Source organism: Erythrolamprus reginae, chromosome Z (genome assembly GCF_031021105.1).
Source record: "Erythrolamprus reginae isolate rEryReg1 chromosome Z, rEryReg1.hap1, whole genome shotgun sequence".
In the NCBI taxonomy this organism is placed as follows: domain Eukaryota; kingdom Metazoa; phylum Chordata; class Lepidosauria; order Squamata; family Dipsadidae; genus Erythrolamprus; species Erythrolamprus reginae.
The window spans coordinates 101800910-101823864 of NC_091963.1; the positions used below are offsets into that span (position 1 = coordinate 101800910).

A 22955-nucleotide genomic window follows, 5' to 3' on the forward strand; every position below is an offset into this window, starting at 1 on the left:
CTATATGTCTTTCTTTCTCTTTGCCTCTCTTGCTATCTCTCTTTCTTTCTCTTTCTCTTTCTCTCTTGCTATGTCTCTCTTTCTTTCTCTTTCTCTCTCTGTGCCTCTCTTGCTAAGTCTCTCTTTTTCTCTTGCTATGTCTCTCTTTCTTTTTCTCTCTCTCTGCCTCTCTTGCTATGTCTCTCTTTCTCTCTCTTTCTCTCTCTCTCTTTCTCTGCCTCTCTTTCTTGCTCTGTCTCTGTTTCTCTGCCTCTCTTGCTGTCTCTCTTTCTCTCTCTCTCTCTCTGCCTCTCTTATATGTCTCTCTTTCTTTCTCTCTCTCTCAGCTGACTGCAAGCGGGAGCCCTGACGGCGGCAGCTGGACGTGCTGCTGGACACCGTATATGCCAGGCCCGCAGCGCCAGCATGTACGACGTCTAGCAGCACGTCCAACCGCCACCGTCAGGGCTCCCGCTTGCAGTCAGCTGAGAGAGCGCTCCCTCTCACCGCCGCCCCCCCCCACTCCCATCGCCAGTGCCCTCCCGCCGGGCCACAAAGGACACTTGCCGTCGACGCCAGAGAAGCTCCAGCTGGGCGGGGCGCTGCCAGTACTTCCATCTTGGGGCTCCCGCTCGCAGCTGTCAACCGGCTCCTGCTCGATGCCGCGGTTTTCGGCGCTCTCCTGCTGGGTCCCAAAGAAGGAAGGCGGGGAAAAGGCGCGAAGAATGGAGCTCTCCTTCTTCCTGCCTTCTTTCTTTGGGGCCCAGCAGGAGAGCGCCGAAAACCGCGGCATCGAGCAGGAGCCGGGGGACAGCTGCGAGCGGGAGCCCCAGGACGGAAGTACCGGCAGCGCCCCGCCCAGCTGGAGCTTGGCAGCACACCTGGCCATGTCTCGCGGCACACCAGTGTGCCGCGGCACACCGGTTGGGAAACGCTGCCCTAGACTCATGGTCTTGGGGGACTTTAAGATATTGTCCCTCGGTGAATCCCCAGAGATGGTGCAGGAGTTTCATGGTTTCCATGACAACTCTGGGCCTGACCCAGGTAGTTTACGGTCCGACTCATGAAGGGACACACACACTCAACTTGGTGTTTCTCTTGGGGCAGTGGAGTCATGAAGTGATGATAAGGGGTATAGACATCTCACTCTTGCCATGGTCAGATCATTTCATCCTAATCATTAATATCCTGCAGAGGGAAACAGAATACAACCTTATATGTAAAAGAATTTAAGGGCAACTGTCAGAATTTCTGGTAAGTTTTGGGAAAGACTGTTGCCTCAAATTCTAACACTGGACAATGATTTTTTTTTTTTGGAAAGTTTTGTTTCCTGAAAAACTTTTAGTGATTTTGATAGAGCCTTCAAACTGAAGACGAATACAATTTCTACCATATAGAAAACTCAAGAAATACGAAATTAACTTTTAATGACTTAGGCAGTCCTTGACTCACTACCACTATTAAATCCAACAAAAGTTCCACTAGGCGAGGCAGTTGAGTTCTGCCTTATTTTATGACCTGTTTTGCTCTAGTTGTCAAGTGTAGTCACGAAGTAAATCTGGCTTACCCCATTGATTTTGCCTGTTGGTTACATATAGTGGTCACATGACCTCAGGACAGTTATATACTGCCACTTGATAAATGCCAAATTCTGAATACATGACCCTGGGGATGCTGCAATGATGGTGTGAAAAAGTTATCTTACTTTTTTTTCAGTGCTGTTGTAACTTTGAATGGCACTAAATGGATGGTTGTAAGTAGAGAACCAGCTGTATATTTAATTGCAGTTTCTGACATTGCATGTATCCAACAGAAATAAAAGTATTTTGTTGCTGAGTTTCATTTATATTTGGGATCCAATGCAATAGCCTGCATTAATAGATTCTAGTTGCCCTGTTATTTTTCCATTATGGTAATGCCCTGATGAAATCCTCCACTATGTTTATTACTGCACTTAGACTTTTGGAAAAAAAACATCCAAGTGTGAATGTAGAAAATGAATCTTCAGTGACATGCTGCTTTTCATGACCTTGCGTAAGATGTTTGTTAACCAGTTTAATGTATTTAGCACTCTAATTGCCAAAAAAAAAATTCAACGTGTTTGAATGTTTTCCAGTGGATTTTATCTGCCTCACGAACAGAACTTCAAACTGCTTGCTATTTGATGATGTATATGACCAACAAAAATGACTTCCTAAATCTTGGCATCCATGATTCTTGAAAACCTCTGTCTCAAATAAGAAACTTCCATGCTTATTGCTTTTACAAAAATTTTCATTATTCTGAGTTTTATATGAAGCAGAAACAAAAAAAATTCTGTTGAATCAACAAATGATTCAAATGCAATATTTTTCTGGCTGGAACCACATTCTTTCACAGTGGCCATTTCTTTTTAATGTAATGTGACTCTTATGCAGCAGTCTGTTCCCATGTATAACAATAATACTTGGTATGCCTCAGCTGCATTCCAAGCAGAGCCACTACTTTTAGATTTCCACAGAAGTACCAACTATATTTGGCATACTGGATGTGCTTTAAAAGTTCCATGTTGTCATGTTTCTTTCATGTGTGCAGCATAGCCAATGTAAGTTTACAATATAGTAACACCAGCTAATTTGGTTGATTCCTACCTGATTTACTTAGCAAGGGTGACACAAATGCATGTATTTATTAAATTTACATGGCACCTTGATAAGACAACTTTGGCCAGCTTACCGATCATAAAAAGATAAATAGAAAAGCAATTAAAAATGTAAAACTATGCAAATTAAAAGCATTACTTGTGATTTATATTATTAGAAGTTGTTAATCCATCTGCAAATATATAAATATTTTATTAGTCTGGAGATGCAGTTACTCCTATTGTTTTGATATTTAGATAATTCTACATATATTTGGGTTAATAGTCGATAAGGCATGGTAAAAGTAATTATTCGGTAAATATTGTTGGATTAAGTTTTTTATACAAAATGTAATTTAAACAACCTCTTTATGTATGTAGGCACATATCCTGCTTATCCTGCTTTAAATATTGGGAAATAGAATTTAACCGAGTGGTGCTAATTAAACATTTATTTAGAGGTTCACATTTATGACGGCATAATATTGTATAAATTCCCAACCTGTGGGGTTTTTTATGCCTACACTTCAGTGTTAAACTTTGAGTGTGGTACGCATGCGGGATTGATGAACGACAACTTCTAGCAATCCAACATGTGTGTGTGTGTGGGGGGGAGTGTCTAGCAACCTGTTCATCCCCTTACCAGCAGCCCCTTCGCTAACTTTTCTGAAGGTAAACGAGGCTGTTCTCGGCAAAGGAGCGTCTCCCTCGCGCTTCAACCAGGAAAGAGGCAGCTGCCCCCATTCCCTAATAGGAACCAACGCTCTAGTTGCTGCGAACGAGAAAGACAAGCCACAAGCCCAAATGCACTACCTGCCCTTCTACTTCCCCAAGGGAAGGCGCGGACAACACCAGTTCTAACCATAGAGGTGTCGACGTCCAGAGTGGCTCTGCAGGACTTCCTTTAAAAAACAAACTCAGTCATTCGTGCACTTCCGGTGTGAGGGAGGGCTGCTCCGCAGCTTGCACCAAAGAGACTTGAACGGTTGTTGCTTTAAAAAAAAAAAAATACTTCTCTCTCCCCTCCCGCGGGCTGGGCGAGTTTCTGTTGCTGCGCCTTCTTCGCGGGGTGGGTGGGGGGAATCTCGCTAGAAGAAGTCCGAGCACCTTGTTGGGCAGCCTTCAGGTGGAACGCTTACTTTCGAGGTGACCTGATAATCTTTTTTTTTTTGTATCAGTAGGTATTGGCTGCCCCTCCGGATGGCCCTCAACAAATCTATGCACGAGAGGAACAGGTACAAGAACAAACCTCCCGACTTCGCTTATCTAGCATCCAGGTATCCAGAATTTAAGCAGCACGTGCAAGTTAACTTGTCAGGAAGAGTGAGGTAGGTCAGCATGGACATCTGCTTATCTTTTCTCTTTATATGAATACCTATCGGTGAAGAGATAGGTATTCATCACCAAATGAGAAAAGATTTCCTCTAAGAGGATTCACAATACATTGGTACCTTAACGTTAACGAATGCCTTGGTTAGCATACTTTTCAGATAACAACCAAAACTTTTGGCAAAAATTTGCTTTGGATACCGAACAGAAATTTTTGGTTATTATTCAAAATGTTACATCCATTGTCTCTCACTCCCGCCTCCCTCTCCTTACCTCTTTACCCCTTAACCCCCCCCCCATTGTCCCTCACTCCCCCCCCCTCTCCTTACCTCTATACCTCTTGCCTCTGCCTTCGTCCCCTCACCAGAGGAGCAGCAAAGCGTCGCTTCAGCTATGACAAGGCAGGCGCTGAGTTTGCTGGTCCCAGCAGCGGCTTCTCTTTGAGGACACCAGCTGCAGCGGCGGCTTCTTTTAGGGGACAGTGGCGGCGGGGGCCTGGGCATGGACGTAATGTTCCCTGCGCTGCTATTCCTCGAAAGGAAACTGCAGGAGCCGCCGTCGCTGCTGCCGCCACCACCAGTCTTCCAGCCTGTCTTTAGGTTATTTCTGATGCATTGTCTGCCAGATAATTACCCATAATAAAAAAGAACCATGAATCTACTTTTGATAGTATTCAAAGACTGATAAAATATATCTGAGAATTTATTACTATTTTTTTTCAAATAGTGTACACTTATTTGCCAGATTTATATATTGAAATGGTTAATAATTTGCCCCAAGCACCTTATGAATCCCAATGGGTTCTGACAGAGGCTTGTTTTGCCCCCTTAGCTATCTTGTGAGCAGTTTAAAGAAGTGCAGGGTTCAGCACTTTAAGTTCTATTTGTGGCCTAGAGCCTATACGTGACATTGAGGAAAGAAAGATAGCTCCCAATGGGTAAAGTGCCTCTCTTTGAGAAGTAATGATGCCAGCAATTCTGAAACAGAGCATGATCACCTCACCTCCTAAGGAGCTTATCCTGAATCAATCTATAATTGACACCCTCCCAAGATTCATTTATAATAGATAAATGCTGCTTTTATCTTTGATCTTCCATTTTGAAAATGTGATTGGAATACAATAGCAGATCTTTCTAGATATAGCAGATTATGTAAACCTCATTTTTGTCTGTTGTTTACTTATTTCACAGTTCTCTTTTTCTTGTATCTTCTAGTGTAAATTTCAAGGACCCACAAGCAGTGAGAGCCCTGACATGTACGTTGCTGAAAGAAGATTTTGGACTTCAGATTGATATACCTTTAGAAAGGCTTATTCCAACTGTTCCCTTGAGACTTAACTATATCCACTGGGTTGAAGATCTAATTGCTCAGCAAGATACTGCTACTAAAGGTTCTGTTACATGGGGAATAGACATAGGTATGTGGTAAACCATGGATGTGATCATGTAGTCACCAGAATTAAGCTAAACTCAAAGGAAACTACTTTTTAAACTTGTTGATGTCCTACCTAAGGAGTAGCAAAAAAGATCCTTTTTGTCATGCAGAATTCATTTAGTAAATGTTTACTTGATGTAATCAACTAATAGTGTGATAACCATGGAAAAGCTTGAAAATTAGTACAGTTTTTCTATTGTTCACTTTTAATTAATCAAATTTCCCCTTCTTGAATATGAAATAGGTACTGGTGCATCCTGTATTTACCCATTACTTGGTGCAACTTTGAATGGATGGTATTTTATTGCAACAGAAGTAGATGATGTGTGTTTCAGCTATGCCAAGAAAAATGTGGAGCAAAATAACTTATCTGATCTTATAAAAGGTAACACTTTCTCTTTTATAATAGCTAGGCAGAATTCTTTATTCTTAAAAACCAAAATCATATATAGTACTTGATAGGGGTTTGTTTTGATTGACAGGGTTCTTTTTAAACTACTTTGTTAAAGACTAGTGGCAATGAATAGGAAATCAATTAGCAAAACATCTAGCTTTCCTTCCAGTTATTCCAGTCCATTAGGAATAAATAATAATGACAAGGTATTAAAGGCTAATTATAATTTAATTTATCTGACTATATGAGTTCCTAATTATCCCTTTTAATTGTTCTTCAGTTGTTGCACTAAAGTACCACTAGATTTATAATAAAAAGTAATAATTAAAATTAAATAACAAAATTAATAAATCTAAAATTAATAAAATCAAATAATAAAAATTAAACGGAGCATCTTCAGTCTAAGGTGAGTTATATGCATCAATATTTCTAATATAAGCAACCTAAATAAATATTTTTCATTTTGATATATTATGAATGATTTCTAATTTGATTGAAAGACTATTAATTACTTCTCTTTATTTTTCTTCTAGTGGTTAAAGTACCACAAAAAACATTACTCCTAGATGCCTTAGAAGAAGAGTCTGAAGTTATTTATGACTTCTGTATGTGCAATCCTCCATTTTTTGCCAACCAACTAGAAGCAAAGGTTTGTTTATAATGAGCTTATCAATAGACGTTTACTTCTTCATTTGTCGAAAACGTATTGTTGAGAGGTTTTTTTGTATTTATAATACTTGAAGCTGAATGGTAGTGTTATAATTGAAACTAGACATGCAAAATGCTTTTATCCCATTTGTTTATTTGCATAATAAGATAAAATAAAGAATCCCTCAAGTTCATGATGGCTCAGGTTGGGACACATCTTAGTCCAGTTTTTTGTTTCTAATATTTGCAAAACAGATGCCTTGGAAATACTTACAAGTAGGAGATATACACATTGTTTCTAATGAATAGATATATACATACATTTTATTTCTATAATAAATACAAAAGTGTCTCACGTTTTGTCACTCTGCAGCCTACATTGCCTTATTTTGGAGGGAATTTCCTATCCCTGTGTATCTTGCTTGAAATCAACCAAGGTCAGATAGCTGCTGCCATCTTCTGTGAAGCAAAATTAAACTCTTCTTTTGATTACAGGAAAAGATTATGAGGTTATAATAGCTATTAATTGTTTACATTTTAGCTGTAACACAAATGGTTTCTTTTCCAGGGAGTAAATTCTCGTAATCCTAGAAGGCCACCTCCTAGTTCAGTCAATACAGGAGGCATAACTGAGATCATGGCTGAAGGTGGAGAGCTAGAATTTGTCAAGAGAATCATTCATGACAGCTTACAACTTAAAAAAAGACTGCGGTAAGAAGCCACATTAAATTAAAATGCACTGGTATTTAGTATAAACTGTATGTCTGTATTTAAAGAAAAGCAAAAAAATGGAAATTTTATACACACACATGGCATTCCTATAAATCATAATTACCTTCAGATTGATGATGTTTGTCCATCATGTTCGAGAAGGACCTTGACATCTAATGGGTTGTAGGCTGTACACGATACATCAGCAGGTGGCTGGTAAGGCCCATATGGATGTGAAATGTTCTGCCATATGTTGGGCAGACGTGTGGGCACCATTGTCACAGCATTTGCATTTGCAGCTTTGGCTTTGTGGAGTGCTCGCTTCTCTACTGCTCTGAATGTTCTGGCCTCAGATGTCTGGCAGCCTTGGTGGATCAGCATGCGCCATGTTGGTCGATCTTGTCCTAGGGTTTCCCAGGAGGTGGCGTCGCTATCGAGGGACTAGAAGGAGGCTTTCAACATGTCTTTGTAACGCTTCCTTTGCCCCCCCATGTGATCGCTTTAGACAGCTCACCATAGAGGAGCTGTTTAGGAATGCAGTGGTCTGGCATCCTAGCAACATAGCCTGCCCAGTGTGTCTGGGGCTTTCATCAGCCAGGTGGGAATTGATGGCAGGCCTGCTCTGGAGAGGACTTCAGTGTCAGGCACCTTATCCTGCCATTGGACCCTCAGAATTAGCACTATTGCTCGGTAGACTTTGAGCTTTGTGGCAAGGCTTATTCCATGTCGGTTCCACACGTTAGTCATTAGTCTGCCAAATGCAGAGCTTGCCTTGGCGATTCTGCAGTTGACCTCAGTATCAATTGTCACTGCACAGGAGGCTGCCAAGAAATGTAAATTGGTCCACTGCTTGTAGCTTTTGTCCCTTAACTGTGATGGCGGGCTCTTGGTATTTAGCTTTCAGAGCTGGCTGATGTATCACTTCGGTCGTCTTTATGTTGATAAGGAGACCAAAATTGTCACATGCTGCGGCAAAATTATCCACACTGGTTTGCATTTCCTGCTCTGATCCAGCATTCAGGGCACAGTCGTCAGGAAAGAGGAGGTCACGTAGCACAGTCTCCTTTATCTTGGTGACAGCCTGGAGTCTTCACAGGTTGAACAGTTTCCCATCGGTCCTGTATCTCAGGCTAATTCCCAGGGAACTGTTCTGGAAGGCATCTGACAGCATGGCTGAAAACAAATCGGTGCCAAAACGCACTCTTGCTTGACGCTGTTTGTGACAGAAAAGGCCTCTGAAGCTTCTCCATTGTCCAGCACATGGGCCATCATAGAATCATGTAACCTCTTGTAATGGACATACCATCAGGATGAATTTATCAAGGCACCCAAATTTTGATATGATGCACCACAGGCCTTCATGACTGACAGTGTCAGCTTCAGAATAATTTCAATACAATGAGGGATTGTAATAACTTGTTCAATATAGCGAGGAATTGTATCCTTAAATTTATTTTTCCAATTTTGAAGTTTTTTAATAATAAGAAACAATATGAAGGATGAGAAGAATCCATTTTCATTACGCAGTCATCAGTTCATATGTAGTAGATATGTAATTCAAAACAATATGAACATCCACAAATATTACAACTTGACTTAAATCTAATCAATATATGTAATTATTTTTTTTCATGGCATATATTTTGTATATTGTATTTTGTATATTACGGTATATACAGTGGTACCTCAAGATACGAACCCCTCGTCTTACGAACAACTCGTAATACGAACCCGGGGTTCAGAAAAATTTTGCCTCTTCTTACGAACTTTTTTCGAGTTACGAACCGGCGTTCGGAGACTGCTGGGAAGCCGCGCAGCTGTTTTAAAAGGTAACAGCCGGGCGGCGGGGCTTCCCAGAAGCCTCCCGAACGCCGGTTCGTAACTCGAACAAAGTTCGTAAGAAGAGGCAAAATTTTGCTGAACCTCGGGTTCGGTTCGGGAGGTTGCTGGGAAGCCCCCCAGGCCGGCTGCGACCTTTTAAAACACCCGCGCCGCTTCGCAGCTGTCTCCCGAAGCCGAATGCGGGTTCGGGGTTCGGGGGGGTGCTGGCAAGCCCCCCAGGCTGGCTGCGACCTTTTAAAACACCCGCGCCGCTTCCCAGCTGTCTCCTGAAGCCGAACGCTAAAGCCAAACTTCCGCGTTCGGCTTCGGGAGACAGCTGCGAAGCGGCGCGGCTCTTTTAAAAGGTCGCAGCCGGCCTGGGGGGCTTCCCAGCACCCCCCCAAACCCCGGGTTCGGGGGGGTGCTGGGAAGCCCCCCAGGCCGGCTGTCACCTTTTAAAACAGCCGCGCGGCTTCCCAACAGTCGCCGAAAGCCGTTTTTTTTGCGGGGGGTTTTTTGGTTGCACGGATTAATTGACTTTACATTGTTTCCTATGGGAAACAATGTTTCGTCTTACGAACCTTTCGTCTTATGAACCTTCTCCTTGCACCAATTAAGTTCGTATCATGAGGTATTACTGTATTTTGTATCCAAAATAGTCTGCTTAATTTAAGGTACCATGTGTAAATATCCATGAAAGGTGAATTTGACCTTGGTTTTTTTGCTTGCAAACATTTCATTATCCAATGAAGTAAACTCATTGCTGATAATGTGAGATTTAGAGAGAAAGAAAACTATAATATACTACCCTTCCTCATCATCAGAGGAAACAACAGCAAATTAAAAAATAAATGCGTATTGAAAATTGGTCCACACTAACCAAATGCTCCAATATAAAAATAACAATACAGCCTCCCCAAGGTGCCCAGAATCATGATATTGACATGGTGGCAAATATATATATATTCATTCTCTTTTGTAATTTTTATACTTCAAAAAGAAGCCAGCTTTTAGATAAGCAGGAGTTAATACCCAACCATCGACAGAAATTAAAACTCTAATCAAAGAACTACCAAAAAGAAAATCAGAATATCATTTTTAAATTAAGAATATATATTAATTATTTGTATCTTAATATAAAATTGTTTGCTGTTTCAAAAAGGTCAAAGTGACAAGCCATCCATTTGAAAAAGGCTGCTTCCAAGAAAAAGAGTCCCTCCAATACATCATAATCTATTATTTATTCTACTGATTTAGAAATATATTTCCTTTACTTGAACTTTATTTCCCACTTCTGAAATGTTGTTTTCTTTATTAAAGGTGGTATAGTTGCATGTTGGGAAAGAAATGTAGTTTGGCACCATTGAAAGAAGAACTACGAATCCATGGAGTAAGTAGTTCTCTAAAAATACTAAAGTTATCTGTTACTTTAAAAATGTGAATAGACTTCCACTTGTATGTACAGTAATTTCCACTTACATAAACTTACATCTTGAAAAAAAGTAATCTTTAAGTTTGTGTATTACTCTTATTATTAAAACAAAACTTCTAATAAGAAAGAAGTACAGTGATCTCTCGGTTAGCGCGGGGGTTACGTTCCAAGACCTCCCGCGCTAACCGATTTCCGCGTTATAGTGGATGCGGAAGTAAAAACCACCATCTGCGCATGTGCGCCATTTTTTTCATGGCCGCACATGCGCAGATGGTGGAGTTTGCGTGTGGGCGGCGGGGAAGACCAAGGGAAGATTCCTTCAGCCGCCCAACAGCTGATCTGCTCCGCAGCGCGGAAGCAGCGAGGAGCCGAAGATGGGGTAAAGGCAAAGGGGAAACCCCATCTTCGGCTCCTCGCTGCTGCCGCGCTGTGGAGCGGATCAGGTGTTGGGCGGCTGAAGGAATCTTCCCTTGGTCTTCCCGCCAGATCACTTGCCGCTTGCCAGTCCACGCCCCCCTGGATGAGCGGCCCCGCATGGCCCCAGCGCCGGACTCCGAACGCCGAAACCGGAAGGGGCGAGGTGGGGGAGAGTCTGACGGAATGCGACTGACGGAATGCTGAGCCTCCCGTTTTCTCTCCCCCCCCCCTCGCCCCTTCGCCTCCCTGTGTTCCTAGGAGAAGTGCTGGTGAGGAGCAGAAGGTCTGTCTTGCCTCAATCCCCAGCACTTCTCCTAGGAACACAGGGAGGCGAAGGGGCGGGGGGGGGGGAGAGAAAACGGGAGGCTCAGCATTCCGTCAGTCGCAGCGCTGGCTGTCAACTTTTCTTTTTAGCACTGGGGAGGCAAGTCAGCTCCTGCCCAGTTTTAAAAAGAAAAGTTGACAGCCAGCGATTGTTCCGCTGCCGCCAGCATGGCCTGGCTGGCAGCGGAAGATGTAACGGAGCCCACGGGGGATTCGCCTTCCTCCCACCCGCAGCCGAGACTGATCGTGGGCTCCTTCGCAACCTCGGAGAGCTTCCAGGGCATGAAAGCTCACGAAAACCAGGAAGCTCTCCGAGGTTGCGAAGGAGCCCACGATCAGTCGGCTGCGGGCGGGAGGAAAGCGAATGCCACGGGGCTGGGCTCGGCTCCCCCCTCGGCTCCCCCCCTTACCAGCCCCGCCGCGGAAGGCTCCATTCTGTTCCCTGCCGGCCCGATTGAGCGGCCGGCGGTCTCCATTCAGGGAACAGACGTCCACCCCCTCCTCGGAGTCCCCGGCACCCAGCGTCCCCACGCCGCCTCCACCTCCCGGTAATGCGCCCGACCTCTGCCTCTCTCTTTCTCTCTCATATACCACGCCGGCAACAGGGAGAGAAAGAGAGAGAGAACTAGCGTGGACTTATTTTTTATTTTTTAATATTTTATTTTTTTAATTAATATTTTTTGAAAAACCGCGTTGCAGCGTTTCGCGCTAATCGAGAACGCGCAAATCGAGGGATCACTGTATAGTCCTGATAAAGTAGCATTAAACCAATATTTTTTCTTCAGTATTAGAAACCAATATTGGTATTATTTTGGGATGTGCATTGAAGGATTTGCTTTTGTAGCTTACTTGTTTTTCATATGGACTGTACATAGACATTTGGAGGAGCAACAATGCTTTTTCTTCTGTTTATGTAAAATTGCTGATGCCTTCCTATCTGATCAGTCACTCATCCTGTGCACTTTTCTTTTGAAGAAATTTAAAGCTTGCGCTCAGAACTAGGGTGAAATTATTCTTAATGTTTTGCTCTTTTATTCTACAAAATAACCGTAAAAGGATGTGGGAGAATATGTACATTGATTTAAATTCAGCAGTGTAGAGTAATAAATAGTATACAGTGATCCCCCGGTTATTGCGTCCCCGACCATTGCGAACAGGGTAATTTGCGATTTTTGAACCCGGAAGTCAAAACACCATCTGCGCATGCGTGCCCTTTTTTTCTATGGGCACGCATGCGTAGATGGCGCCGGGCAGATCAGCTGCTGGCCGGCTTCCCTGGGTCTTCCCCCTCTTGCTGGCGGGAGGGCGAAGCCCCCCCCAGCACCCGCTCTCCCGCCCTTCGCCCTTCGCCCGGGAAGTTCGCCAGGAGTCAGCGGAGAACGGCGCGCCTGTTTTAAAACGATCGGAGCCAGCTGGCTCCGATCGTTTTAAAACAGGCGCGCCGTTCTCCGCTGACTCCTAAAGCGGGGAAGTTCGCCAGGAGTCAGCGGAGAACGGCGCGCCTGTTTTAAAACGATCGGAGCCGGCCTGGGGGGGCTTTCCAGCAACCCCCAACCCGGGCTCGGGGGTTGCTGGAAAGCCCCCCCAGACCGGCTGCGACGTTTTAAAACACGCGCGCCGCTTTGCAGCTGTCTCCTGAAGCCGAACGCTAACTTCCACGTTCAACTTCAGGAGACAGCTGCGAAGCGGCGCGGGTGTTTTAAAACGTCGCCGCCGACATGGGGGGCTCGCTAGCACCCCCCCAAACCCGGGTTGGGGGTTCGGGGGGGTGCTAGCGAGCCCCCCATGTTGGCGGCGACGTTTTAAAACACCCGCGCGGCTTTCCAATGAGTCCCGAAGACAAACGCGGAAGTTTGACGTTTGTCTTCGAGACTCATTGGAAAGCCGCGCGGGTGTTTTAAAACGTCGCCGCCGACATGGGGGGCTCGCTAGCACCCCCCGAACCCCCAACCCGGGTTAGGGGGTGTGCTAGCGAGCCCCCCATGTCGGCGGCGACGTTTTAAAACAGCCGCGCCGCCCCCAATCTTCGGCTCCTCGCTAGCGCTGCGGAAGTAAAAACACCATCTGCACATGCGCAGATGGTGTTTTTACTTCCGCAGCGCTACTTCGCGAAAACCCGCTCGTTGTGGGGGGTCCTGGAACGGAACCCTCGCAACGAGCGGGGGATCACTGTAGTTCACTTTTCTTAGTGAATTCAAAGGACACCATACCACTAGCATGCTATAAAATTTCCATTCAAGTTCTTTTAACATTAATTCAACAAAGTGGCTGAATCATATTTAACATGAAATTGTCTTTTTTTAATTAATTTTTTTATTAGTTTTAATTACAATATAAGACTCACACAATATAAAACAAGTGTTTTGTGAATTGCGCCCACCACCAAACAAATATTCATACCCCACCACCAATTGGGGGTGTTTCTTGTATAAACCATTTTAACCCAAGAGCAAAATATCTATATACATATTATAAAGTGATTCCAATTTGTTTCTTGTAGCTTGGTCTCGGATTGTACTCGCCATGTATCATCTTACCTTGTCCCATTGTCCCATCAGTTGTCGCAAGTCAGTTTCATTCACCAAATTCATCCTTTTATCTATAATCTCAAATTAAATGTGGTCCACCATGTACCAGTACCAATTTTTCATTGTCCATTTTGTCGCATCTTTCAAACCCAAGACTCATTTTTCATTTCATTTCATTTATTAGATTTGTATGCCGCCCCTCTCCGTAGACTCAGGGCGGCTCACAGCAACAATAAAACAATGTACAATAACAAATCTAATTAAAAATATCTAAAAAACCCTTCTTTAAAAACAAGACATACACACAAACAATGTTCCCTCTAATTTTTTTTCGGTGGGTATAGGGTCTAAGTGCCAGTCCCTTTGGGACTGGGCGGCATAGAAGTACAGTGATCCCTCGAGTTTCGCGATCTCGATGTTCGCTAAACGCTATATCGCGAGTTTTCAACCCGGAAGTAAACTCCACCATCTGCGCATGCGTGCCCTTCCACGCATGCGTAGATGGTGGAGTTTCCCCGCCGGGCAGAGGCTTCCCTGGGTCTTCCCCCTCTTGCCCCGGTAAGGCGCGAGCAACGGCGTGGGCGGGTGGGCGGCACACGCGCGGGGAAACCCCAGGGCCGCTTCTCAGCTGAGAAGCGGCCCCAGCAACAGCGCGGGGGGTGGGCAGCACACGCGCGCGCGGAGGAAACCCCAGGGCCGCTTCTCAGCTGAGAAGCAGCCCCAGCAACAGCGCGGGGGGCGGGCAGCACGCGCGCGCGCGCGGAGGAAACCCCAGGGCCGCTTCTCAGCTGAGAAGCGGCCCCAGCAACAGCGCGGGGGGCGGGCAGCACGCGCGCGCGCGGAGGAAACCCCAGGGCCGCTTCTCAGCTGAGAAGCGGCCCCAGCAACAGCGCGGGGGGCGGGCAGCACGCGCGCGGGCGGAGGAAACCCCAGGGCCGCTTCTCAGCTGAGAAGCGGCCCCAGCAACAGCGCGGGGGGCGGGCGGCACGCGCGCGCGCGCGGAGGAAACCCCAGGGCCGCTTCTCAGCTGAGAAGCGGCCCCAGAAACAGCGCGGGGGGCGGGCGGCACGCGCGCGCGGGAAACCCCAGGGCCGCTTCTCAGCTGAGAAGCGGCCCCAGCAACAGCGCGGGGGGCGGGCGGCACGCGCGCGCGCGGGGGAAACCCCAGGGCCGCTTCTCAGCTGAGAAGCGGCCCCAGCAACAGCGCGGGGGGCGGGCGGCACGCGCGCGGACAAGCAGCAGCAGCGAGGCGGCGGGGAAACCCAATCTTCGGCTCCTCGCTGCTGCTGTGGAAATAAAAACACCATCTGCGCATGCGCAGATGGTGTTTTTACTTCCGCACCGCTACTTCGCGACAAATCGATCATCGCGAGGGGTCCTGGAACGGAACCCTCGCGATGATCGAGGGATCACTGTATAAACAAACAAATAAACAAGAAAAAAATCCTCTCTTTTTCATTAAAAGAAATTAATAATAAAACAAAACCAAAATCTATTACTATTATTACTATTTTCTCCTCTTTTTCCATCCCTGTCTCCTCCCCCCTTGTGTGTGTGTATATGAACTCTTGAACCATTTCCAATAACAGGTGAGGTCTATTAGAAATGGTTCAAGAGTTCACACACACACACACACACACACACACACACACGAGACTGGGTTTTTTTCTCTCTGTTATTATTTGGGTGCCTTTTACCATATGCTTTAAATCAAGAGTCCTTTCTCTCTCCCACTCTTGCTCTCTCTCTCTTTCTCACTTTCTCTCTCCCTCTCTCTTTCCATCTTACTCTGTTGCTCTTTCTCTCTCTCTCTCTTTCTCGCTTGTTTTCTTTCTCTCTATTGCTTTCTTTCTCTCTCTTGTTCTCTCTCTTGCTATCTCTCTCTCCCCCCTCTCTCTTTCTCACTTACTTTCTCCCTCTTTCCATCTTGCTCTATCTGTTGCTCTCTCTCTCTTTCTTTCTTTCTCTCTCTCTCACTCTTTCTCTCTTGTTTTCTTTCTGTATTGCTTTCTCTCTCTCTCACTCTTTCTATCTCTCTTGCTTTCTTTCTCTCTCTTGTTCTCTCTCTTGCTATCCCTCTCTCCCCCCCTCTTTCTCTCTCTCTTTCTCACTTACTTTCTCTCTCCCTCTCGCTTTCCATCTTGCTCTGTCTGTTGCTCTCTCTCTCAGCGAGGGGGCTGCGAGAGCGCTTTCTCCGAGCGCTTAGGGAACACCTGCCCTGCCTCTACTGCAGCCCCCTTGCTGAAAGCTCAGGACGAAAGCGCTCCCAGTGAAGAGGCTGCGAGAGGGGCAGGGCAGGTATTCCCGAAACGCACAGAGAAAATCCTCTCGCAGCCCCCTGGCTGGGAGCGCGGAAGAGGAGAAGCCGCCACCGCTGCGAGAGAAGTCGTGCCCCAAGGCGGGAGGCGGAGAAAGCCGGAGGGGGTGGATCGGGTGGGCGCGGGGCAGAGGCCAGGGGCGTGAGAGAGCCGGAGGCACCGTGGGGAGGCGGGGGCGGCCGCGGCTCCCTTTCCTTCCACCCACGGGCTGGCAGGGGGATGGGGAGCGCACGGGGTGCCTCCGTACTTTCGTCGCTCCCTGCCCCCAACTCCATGCAGAGTCCACATATACCATTATCGCTCCTGCGAGACCTGTGCTTCCCCTTTAACCTGCTGAACTGACAATCAGTTGTGGAAGTGCATTTTGTAAGCTGGACACTGAATATTTCAAGATTTGTGTGGGTTATTAGTTATCCACATGTGCTCTTCAAACTATTCCTTATTTTTATTTTTTATTTTTGTAACAGTTGTAAAAAAGAATACATTGTCAATATAAATTCTTTTTTGATGTTATGTTAGATATCTCTTAAATTGTCATTAGACAGCTGCAGAATATAGCTTTTGGAAATAGAAAAAACTTAAGACTGGTTTTATTTTTCCATGCAGGTTCCTAAAGTCACCCATACTGAATTCTGCCAAGGTCGTACTATGCGATGGGCCCTGGCTTGGAGCTTCTATGAAAATGTCAAAGTTCCAGTAAGTGGTTCTCTTGTCCTCCGCTTTCAGTACCTACTTTGAATCTCCATGGGGAATGTTATGAAGTCCTCACAATTATTAATTTAGTGTCAATTCAAAATTACGGCACAGAAAAAAAGTGACAGGATTGATCACCAAACTTATGGCTATCACACTCCCACAATTCACCCAGTCCCAATTATGGCTATAAGTTAAGAACTACCTATACTTCTGTGACTAGTTGCCCACTTTTCAGTTTTTCCAGAACAAATACAGAGAGATTAGATTGATGAAACACATTCAGATAGCTTTTTATTTCTATGGATTACTGGGGTGATTCTTCAGATACCAATGATGGGTTTTTCTTTATACAGGAGAGCATTTCATAACATAGTGTACTTATGAGAAAGTTATATATGCATGTCTTAATACATTAAACAGATGAATGTGGACAACACAACAAATAGAAAGAGAGAGTACAAAGATTAGTTGTTCCATTGCCTTCATCTCATGTAAGTGAAGGCCATTAACCATGGGTGATTTCAAATTATACTATTTGTCTTACTTGTATAGTCAAACTTAAGAGGGAGGAATGGTAAGTGGCTTTCTTTGCTGAGTGATAGCCCTTTCCCTTGTGGGATCTGACTTCTCAGGCACTATCATTGTCAGTCAAAAATTATCTATTGTTTCAGCAAGAATGAAAGTACAGTGATACCTTGTCTTACGAACCACTCGTCATACGAACTTTTCGAGATACAAACCCGAGGTTTAAGATTCTTTTGCGTCTTCTTCCAAACTATTTTCACCATACGAACCCGCCACTGCCGCTGGGATGCCCCGCCTCTGGACTTCCGTTGCTAGGCGAAGGCTCCCCTTGTTGGGAAACCCCACCTCTGGACCTTTTGTTGCCAGCGAAGTGCCCATTTTTGCACTGCTAAGATTCCCCTGAGGCTCCACTCCATGGGAAACCCCACCTCCTGACTTCTGCGTTTTTGCAATGTTTCAGGGGAATCTCAGCAGGGGAATCCCAGCCTCGCAAAAACAGGTGCTTCGCTGGCAACGGAAGTCCGGAGGTGGGGTTTCAAGGACTTTGGTGTTTTTGCAATGCTGCGATTTCGCTGAGGCTTCCCTCACTGGGAAACCGAACCTCCGGACTTCTGTTGCCAGCAAAGCACCCATTTTTGCTCTGCTGGGATTCTCCTGCTGGGATTCCCCTGCAGCATCGCAAAAACGCAGAAGTCTGGAGGTGGGGTTTCCCATGGAGGGGAGCCTCAGGGGAATCCCAGTATCGCAAAAACGGGTGCTTTGGCTGGCAAAAGGGGTGAATTTTGGGCTTTCACACATTAATCGCTTTTCCATTGATTCCTACGGGAAACATTGTTTCACCTTACGAACCTCGTCCCAGAACCAATTAAGTTTGTAAGACAAGGTCTCACTGTAATAAAAAAAATTCAACTACTTATTACTAAATAATTGGAGGAGGTGATAATTATTGGTTTGTTCCCTCAGATGTATTGTAACTATATTATTGCAGTTCCCAGAATACTTAGAATATGTATTTAGCTGTAAACTGGCTCAGAATATGTATGAAATGCATTCTAACATATGCACGGAACATCAAATTGGAAAAATTCATAGAAGGAAACTACCTCATTGTGGCCTCCCCAATATATGTCTGGAAAATGACAGAAGCTTTCTAGATAATGAGGCATTGATTTTTGAGAGGTTCTCTTTAAATTTCTTTAGTCCAAGACTAGTCTTCTATCTTTCTTCATTCCATTTCCTTTCCTAGTCCCACTGATAATCCATTCTCTTATGTTCACCATGTTCAGATGTGGCTTTCCACTGGAATTTTATGAGGAGGAGTTCAGTTCAGTTTATTAGACTTGTATGCCACCCCTCTCCGAGGACCCGGAGTGGTTCACAACATACAATACAAACAATATGTATACAAATCTAATAGTTAAAAACAGTAACTAAAATTCCATTACATAAAAAACAGTTAGTCTACTCAATCACATCCATACATAACATTTAATGGTCAGAAAAGAAGGGGGCATGATCTAGCTGCCCCATGCCTGGCGACATAGATAGGTCTTAAGTATCTTGCGGAAGGCGAGGAGGGTGGGGACAGTAAGAATCTCCAGAGGAAGCTGATTCCAGAGGGCCGGAACCGCCACAGAGAAGGCTCTTCCCCTAGGTCCCGCCAGATGACATTGTTTGGTCGACAGGACTTGGAGAAGGCCAACTCTGTGGGACCTTATCGGCCGCTGTAATGTGTGCGGCAGAAGGCGGTCCCATTAATAATCTGGTCCGATGCCATGTAGGGCTTTATATGTCATCACCAACACTTTGAATTGTATTCAGAAACCAATCGGCAGCCAATGTAGGCCACGGAGTGTTGAAGAAACGAGTGTATCTGAGGAGACCCATGATGGCTCGCACACCTGCATTCTGCACGATTTGTAATTTCCGAACACTCTTCAAAGGTAGCCCCATGTAGAGAGCGTTGCAGTAGTCAAACCTCGAGGTGATAAGGGCATGAGTGATTGCGAGCAGGAACTCCCTTTCCAAATAGGACTTTAACTGGTGCACCAGGCGAACCTGGGCGAATGCCCCCCTCACCACAGCCGAAAGATGGTGTTCTAACTTCAACTGTGGATCGAGGATGTTCTGTCTGGGTGCCCCCAGATTTCAACACCAACTGAAAAAAGCAGCCAGACACGCTGGTAAAAGCAAAGGCACTGTATAGTTGGAAAAACAAACACAGAGAAAAACCTGTTCTTCCCAACAGACAGGCTATGAGGCTTCACAGCAGAGTCATGACGGCCAGACAATACAGCAGACTTCTTGCTGGCACACACACCACTGTAGAGAATAAGACCCACGTCTTTCCCCCCAAAGGTTTCAGCCTTCAGGGCCACAAGCCAGAGTCAGAAACGCCAAAGATCACAGCCAGGTCCCAGGACTCCCAAAGATAATACTCCACAATACAGGAAGGGTGGGTCTGCCTTTTCAGCCTTTCTGGGGAGAACCACACCCAAACCCAGCTGTTGCCTATTTAGGGCTGGAAATACCTGGCTAATTGTCCCCTTCGTTGTGCTGCTCTTCTCTGCCTGAGATCGATGATGGCTTGTGCATTTTCATCCAAGGACTCCAGGCTGCTTGCTGGGGAGAGCTCCACCCCGGGGGACTCAGGCTGTTCTCCCTCTCCCTCGGCCTGATATTCCTCCTCCCCGTCTGCCTGGGCCTCCTCCTCCTGTTCCTCCTCCTCCCCCTCTGAGCATGGAGCCGGCAGAGGTTCAGCCGTTCCCTGAGGAGCCTCAGACGGAATCACAACAGAGGAGGACGCCCAAGTTGCGGATCCTCTCTGAGGGGGTCAGGATCCCCCACCCAGGGTAATGGACGGACAGGTGGAATTGTCTTTGGGAAGCAAAACCCACCACCACTCCGTCTTGTCAGGGTTGAGTTTGAGGAGGATGGCTGCATAGTGAAGAATTGAATAGCAGATATTTTATGAACTCACTAAGTATACCATATTTTTCGAATTATAAGACGCACCTTAGTTTTTGAGGAGGAAAATAGGGAAAAGAATCTGCTTAACATATATTCATCTGGCTGGCATCCTTAGTCTGGTCAGCTTCATCACATTATTTTATCCCCTAGTTTGGGCTTCAAAGAGAGTAACAATGAAAGAGCTTGCAATCCAATAAGAGCTCGTAAAATCATTAGCACCTGGTTAGAGCTGGGAAGAAACATTCGGAGCATGTAGAGCAAGGGGAAAAAATGACAAAGACTTAGGGCTTAGAAAATATTTTTTTCAGAGAGTAACAATGAAAGAGCTTGCAAGCGGATAAAAGTTGGGAACATTGTTAGCAGCTTGTTAGGGCTGGAAAGAAACATTCAGAGCAAATAGAGCACAAACCCCCCCCCCCTACAAAGACAGTGTTTGGAAAACATTCTTGACAGAGAGTAACAATTAAAGAGCTTGCAAGTGGGTAAGAGCTGGAACATTGTTAGCACCTGGTTAGGGCTGGAAAGAAACATTAGGAGCAAGTTAGAGCAATGAAAAAAACTTGCAAAGACTAAGGGCTTGGAAAACATTCTTCGCAAAGAGTAAAAATGAAAGAACCTGCAAGGTGAGAGCTGGGAAGATCGTTACACCTAGTTAGGGTTGGGGGGGGGAAGCTTAGAAAAAAGCTACATTCAGAGTATAAGATGCACCTGAATTTTCAGTCTCTTTTAGGGAGGGAAAAGGTATGTCTTATACTCCACAAAAATACGGTATGTATCCTTGGATTGAAGTCCTTTTAATGTTCTCTTCATGTTCTTCGGTGTATAATTTTGTTTTCTAATTATTTTGTTCAACTTTCTAATTATTTTGTTCAACTTTCTCAGTCACCTCCTTCTAAGAAAAGGAAACTAGAAAAACCTCGGAAACCAATCACCTTTCTCATCTTGGCATCTACAGCCAAAGAGTTAGGAATGAAAGCTTCATCTGTAGGAATCAATGCTGTTGAAGGATTAGGAGTTGTTGCAGCATGGATTAGAAAACTACTCACTGAGCTGAAGGTATGCTTACTTTTTAATATTCTGCCTCAGGCAGCTTCCAGTAGCTGAAAAAGAGCCACACTATTGTTTGATATTATTCCCTTCAATAGGTTCAGCATAAAACACTTCCATGTGGAAGTGATGAGGTCAGCTTGTTTCTAACAGCTGTGGAAAATTCCTGGATTCATTTAAGGCGAAAGAAGAGGGACAGAGTCAGGCAACTGCGTGAAGTTCCCCGAGCATCTGAAGATTTCCTGCAATCTGCAGAAGCAAAGAATCAGAAAACATCCTGTAACATCTCTGAATGTGAAAGAAATGCAGATGCGTCTACTGAAAAATCATCTGAGATACTTTGTCTTGTTGCTGAGTCACTAGAAAGTGATGCAGTCGATAATGTGCCTGCAATTCAGGAGGAAAATATCCAGAGACCCACCGAGGAAAGTAGCAGCGCAGAAAACCCACCCTTTATTTCAGAATCCAAAGATGTTTCCAGTAATCAAAATGAAGAGACCAAGACCTTTGGTACAGAAATCCTGCCTCTTGAAACTGGACAGAATGACAATACTTCAGGGGAATGGTTTCTTTTCAAATGTGTGTTAATTGTAAAGAAAGAAGGTGCTGATATTTTAATAGAAATGCACTGGATTGATGGACAGAATAGAGACTTAATGAATCAACTGTGCACTTACCTAAAGAATCAGATGTTTCGTTTGATCACAACTTAAAGACAAATGGATGTATAGAAGAATTATCCTTATTTTTATAATCTTGCTTTTGTATTTAATATCCTGTTTCCCTGAAAACAAGACCTTTCCTGAAAATAAGCGCTAGTGTGTTTTATATATGTGCCTAATCTACCCCCCCTCCCAAAAATACACCCTATTTAAGAATCCGTGCAGCCGTCTGCCTCCCCATTCCCTCTGGTTGCTCGCGGTGTGGTGGCAAGGTGGGCTGGTGGAGCTACTCCATGCGCCCCGCACCAGCTTATCTCGGGCCCCGCAGCCAGGCCATCCACATCCTGACACCTGCCTCGCAGTAGCAGCATCAGCAAACATGTTTTTGTGGCCTGTGGGCCACGGGCCCTACAGCAGCTGAGTCAGATGACCAGGTGGGGGAATCAGCCAATCCGATTTCTATCAGGGCAATCTGACGACTACAAGGGGGTAGGGGGAATAGAGCTGTCAGAGATGGAGCCTAGGCCATCCATCTGACCCTCAGGTAGGGAGACCACAGTTCCCAGGTTTGGAGGTAGCTGATGAGGAGCAGCTAGGTCCAGTGCCTGAAGGCAGAGGAGGAGAACAGTAGGAATCTATGTGACGTAAGAGCCACTCGGAGATGAATAGGTGTGGCAATCAAGTATTTTTCTCCTTTGATCAGCCACTGGCTTCTGAATTCTGTCTGGGACTTATCAGACACCTTCCTTTGAATTGCGCTGAGAATCAGGTGTGCCTTCTGAGTATGTGTGTATGTTTCTACTGCTGGAAAAAAGCAAGCACTCCTTCCAGAATTTCTTGTATGAGCATGGAGAGAGATTCCTGGTGTGTGGGGCCATTTCAGGGTTAAAGGGAGCAAACTCTGCTTTCTACAGGCACTGAAAAATATGTTAGCGTTTATCTATCAGAGAGAGAAAGACTTTTTTCCCAGAGTGGCGGCTGCTGCTCCCAATAAACAGGGCATTTAATTATCTGCAGAGTGTTTGTCATGTTTGGGAGCCTGGTCAGAACACAAGTGCAACAGGAGTCCAAGTGGGTGCTGGCCTGCTACTTCTGCCTAC

General features: G+C 45.3%; 1 protein-coding gene across 4 annotated transcripts; it reads left to right on the top strand.

The window, feature by feature from the left end:
* Nucleotides 1–3158: 3158 nt before the first annotated feature.
* On the top strand, nucleotides 3159–22005 carry METTL16 (methyltransferase 16, RNA N6-adenosine). Of its 4 annotated transcripts, none has more exons than XM_070766803.1 (10): nucleotides 3159–3271; nucleotides 3778–3927; nucleotides 5143–5345; nucleotides 5607–5747; nucleotides 6290–6405; nucleotides 6973–7115; nucleotides 10257–10326; nucleotides 16562–16651; nucleotides 21029–21202; nucleotides 21292–22005. In XM_070766803.1, the coding sequence occupies exons 2-10, from the start codon at nucleotides 3800–3802 to the stop codon at nucleotides 21904–21906; spliced, it is 1680 nt and encodes a 559-aa protein (XP_070622904.1). In that variant the 5' UTR covers nucleotides 3159–3271; nucleotides 3778–3799; the 3' UTR covers nucleotides 21907–22005. The 4 variants fall into 4 exon arrangements, with proteins under 4 accessions (XP_070622904.1, XP_070622901.1, XP_070622902.1 ...); XM_070766800.1 differs by lacking the exon at nucleotides 3159–3271 and adding an exon at nucleotides 3504–3584 and having other exon boundaries at nucleotides 3781–3927; XM_070766801.1 differs by lacking the exon at nucleotides 3159–3271 and adding an exon at nucleotides 3526–3584.
* The last annotated feature ends 950 nt before the right edge of the window (nucleotides 22006–22955 follow it).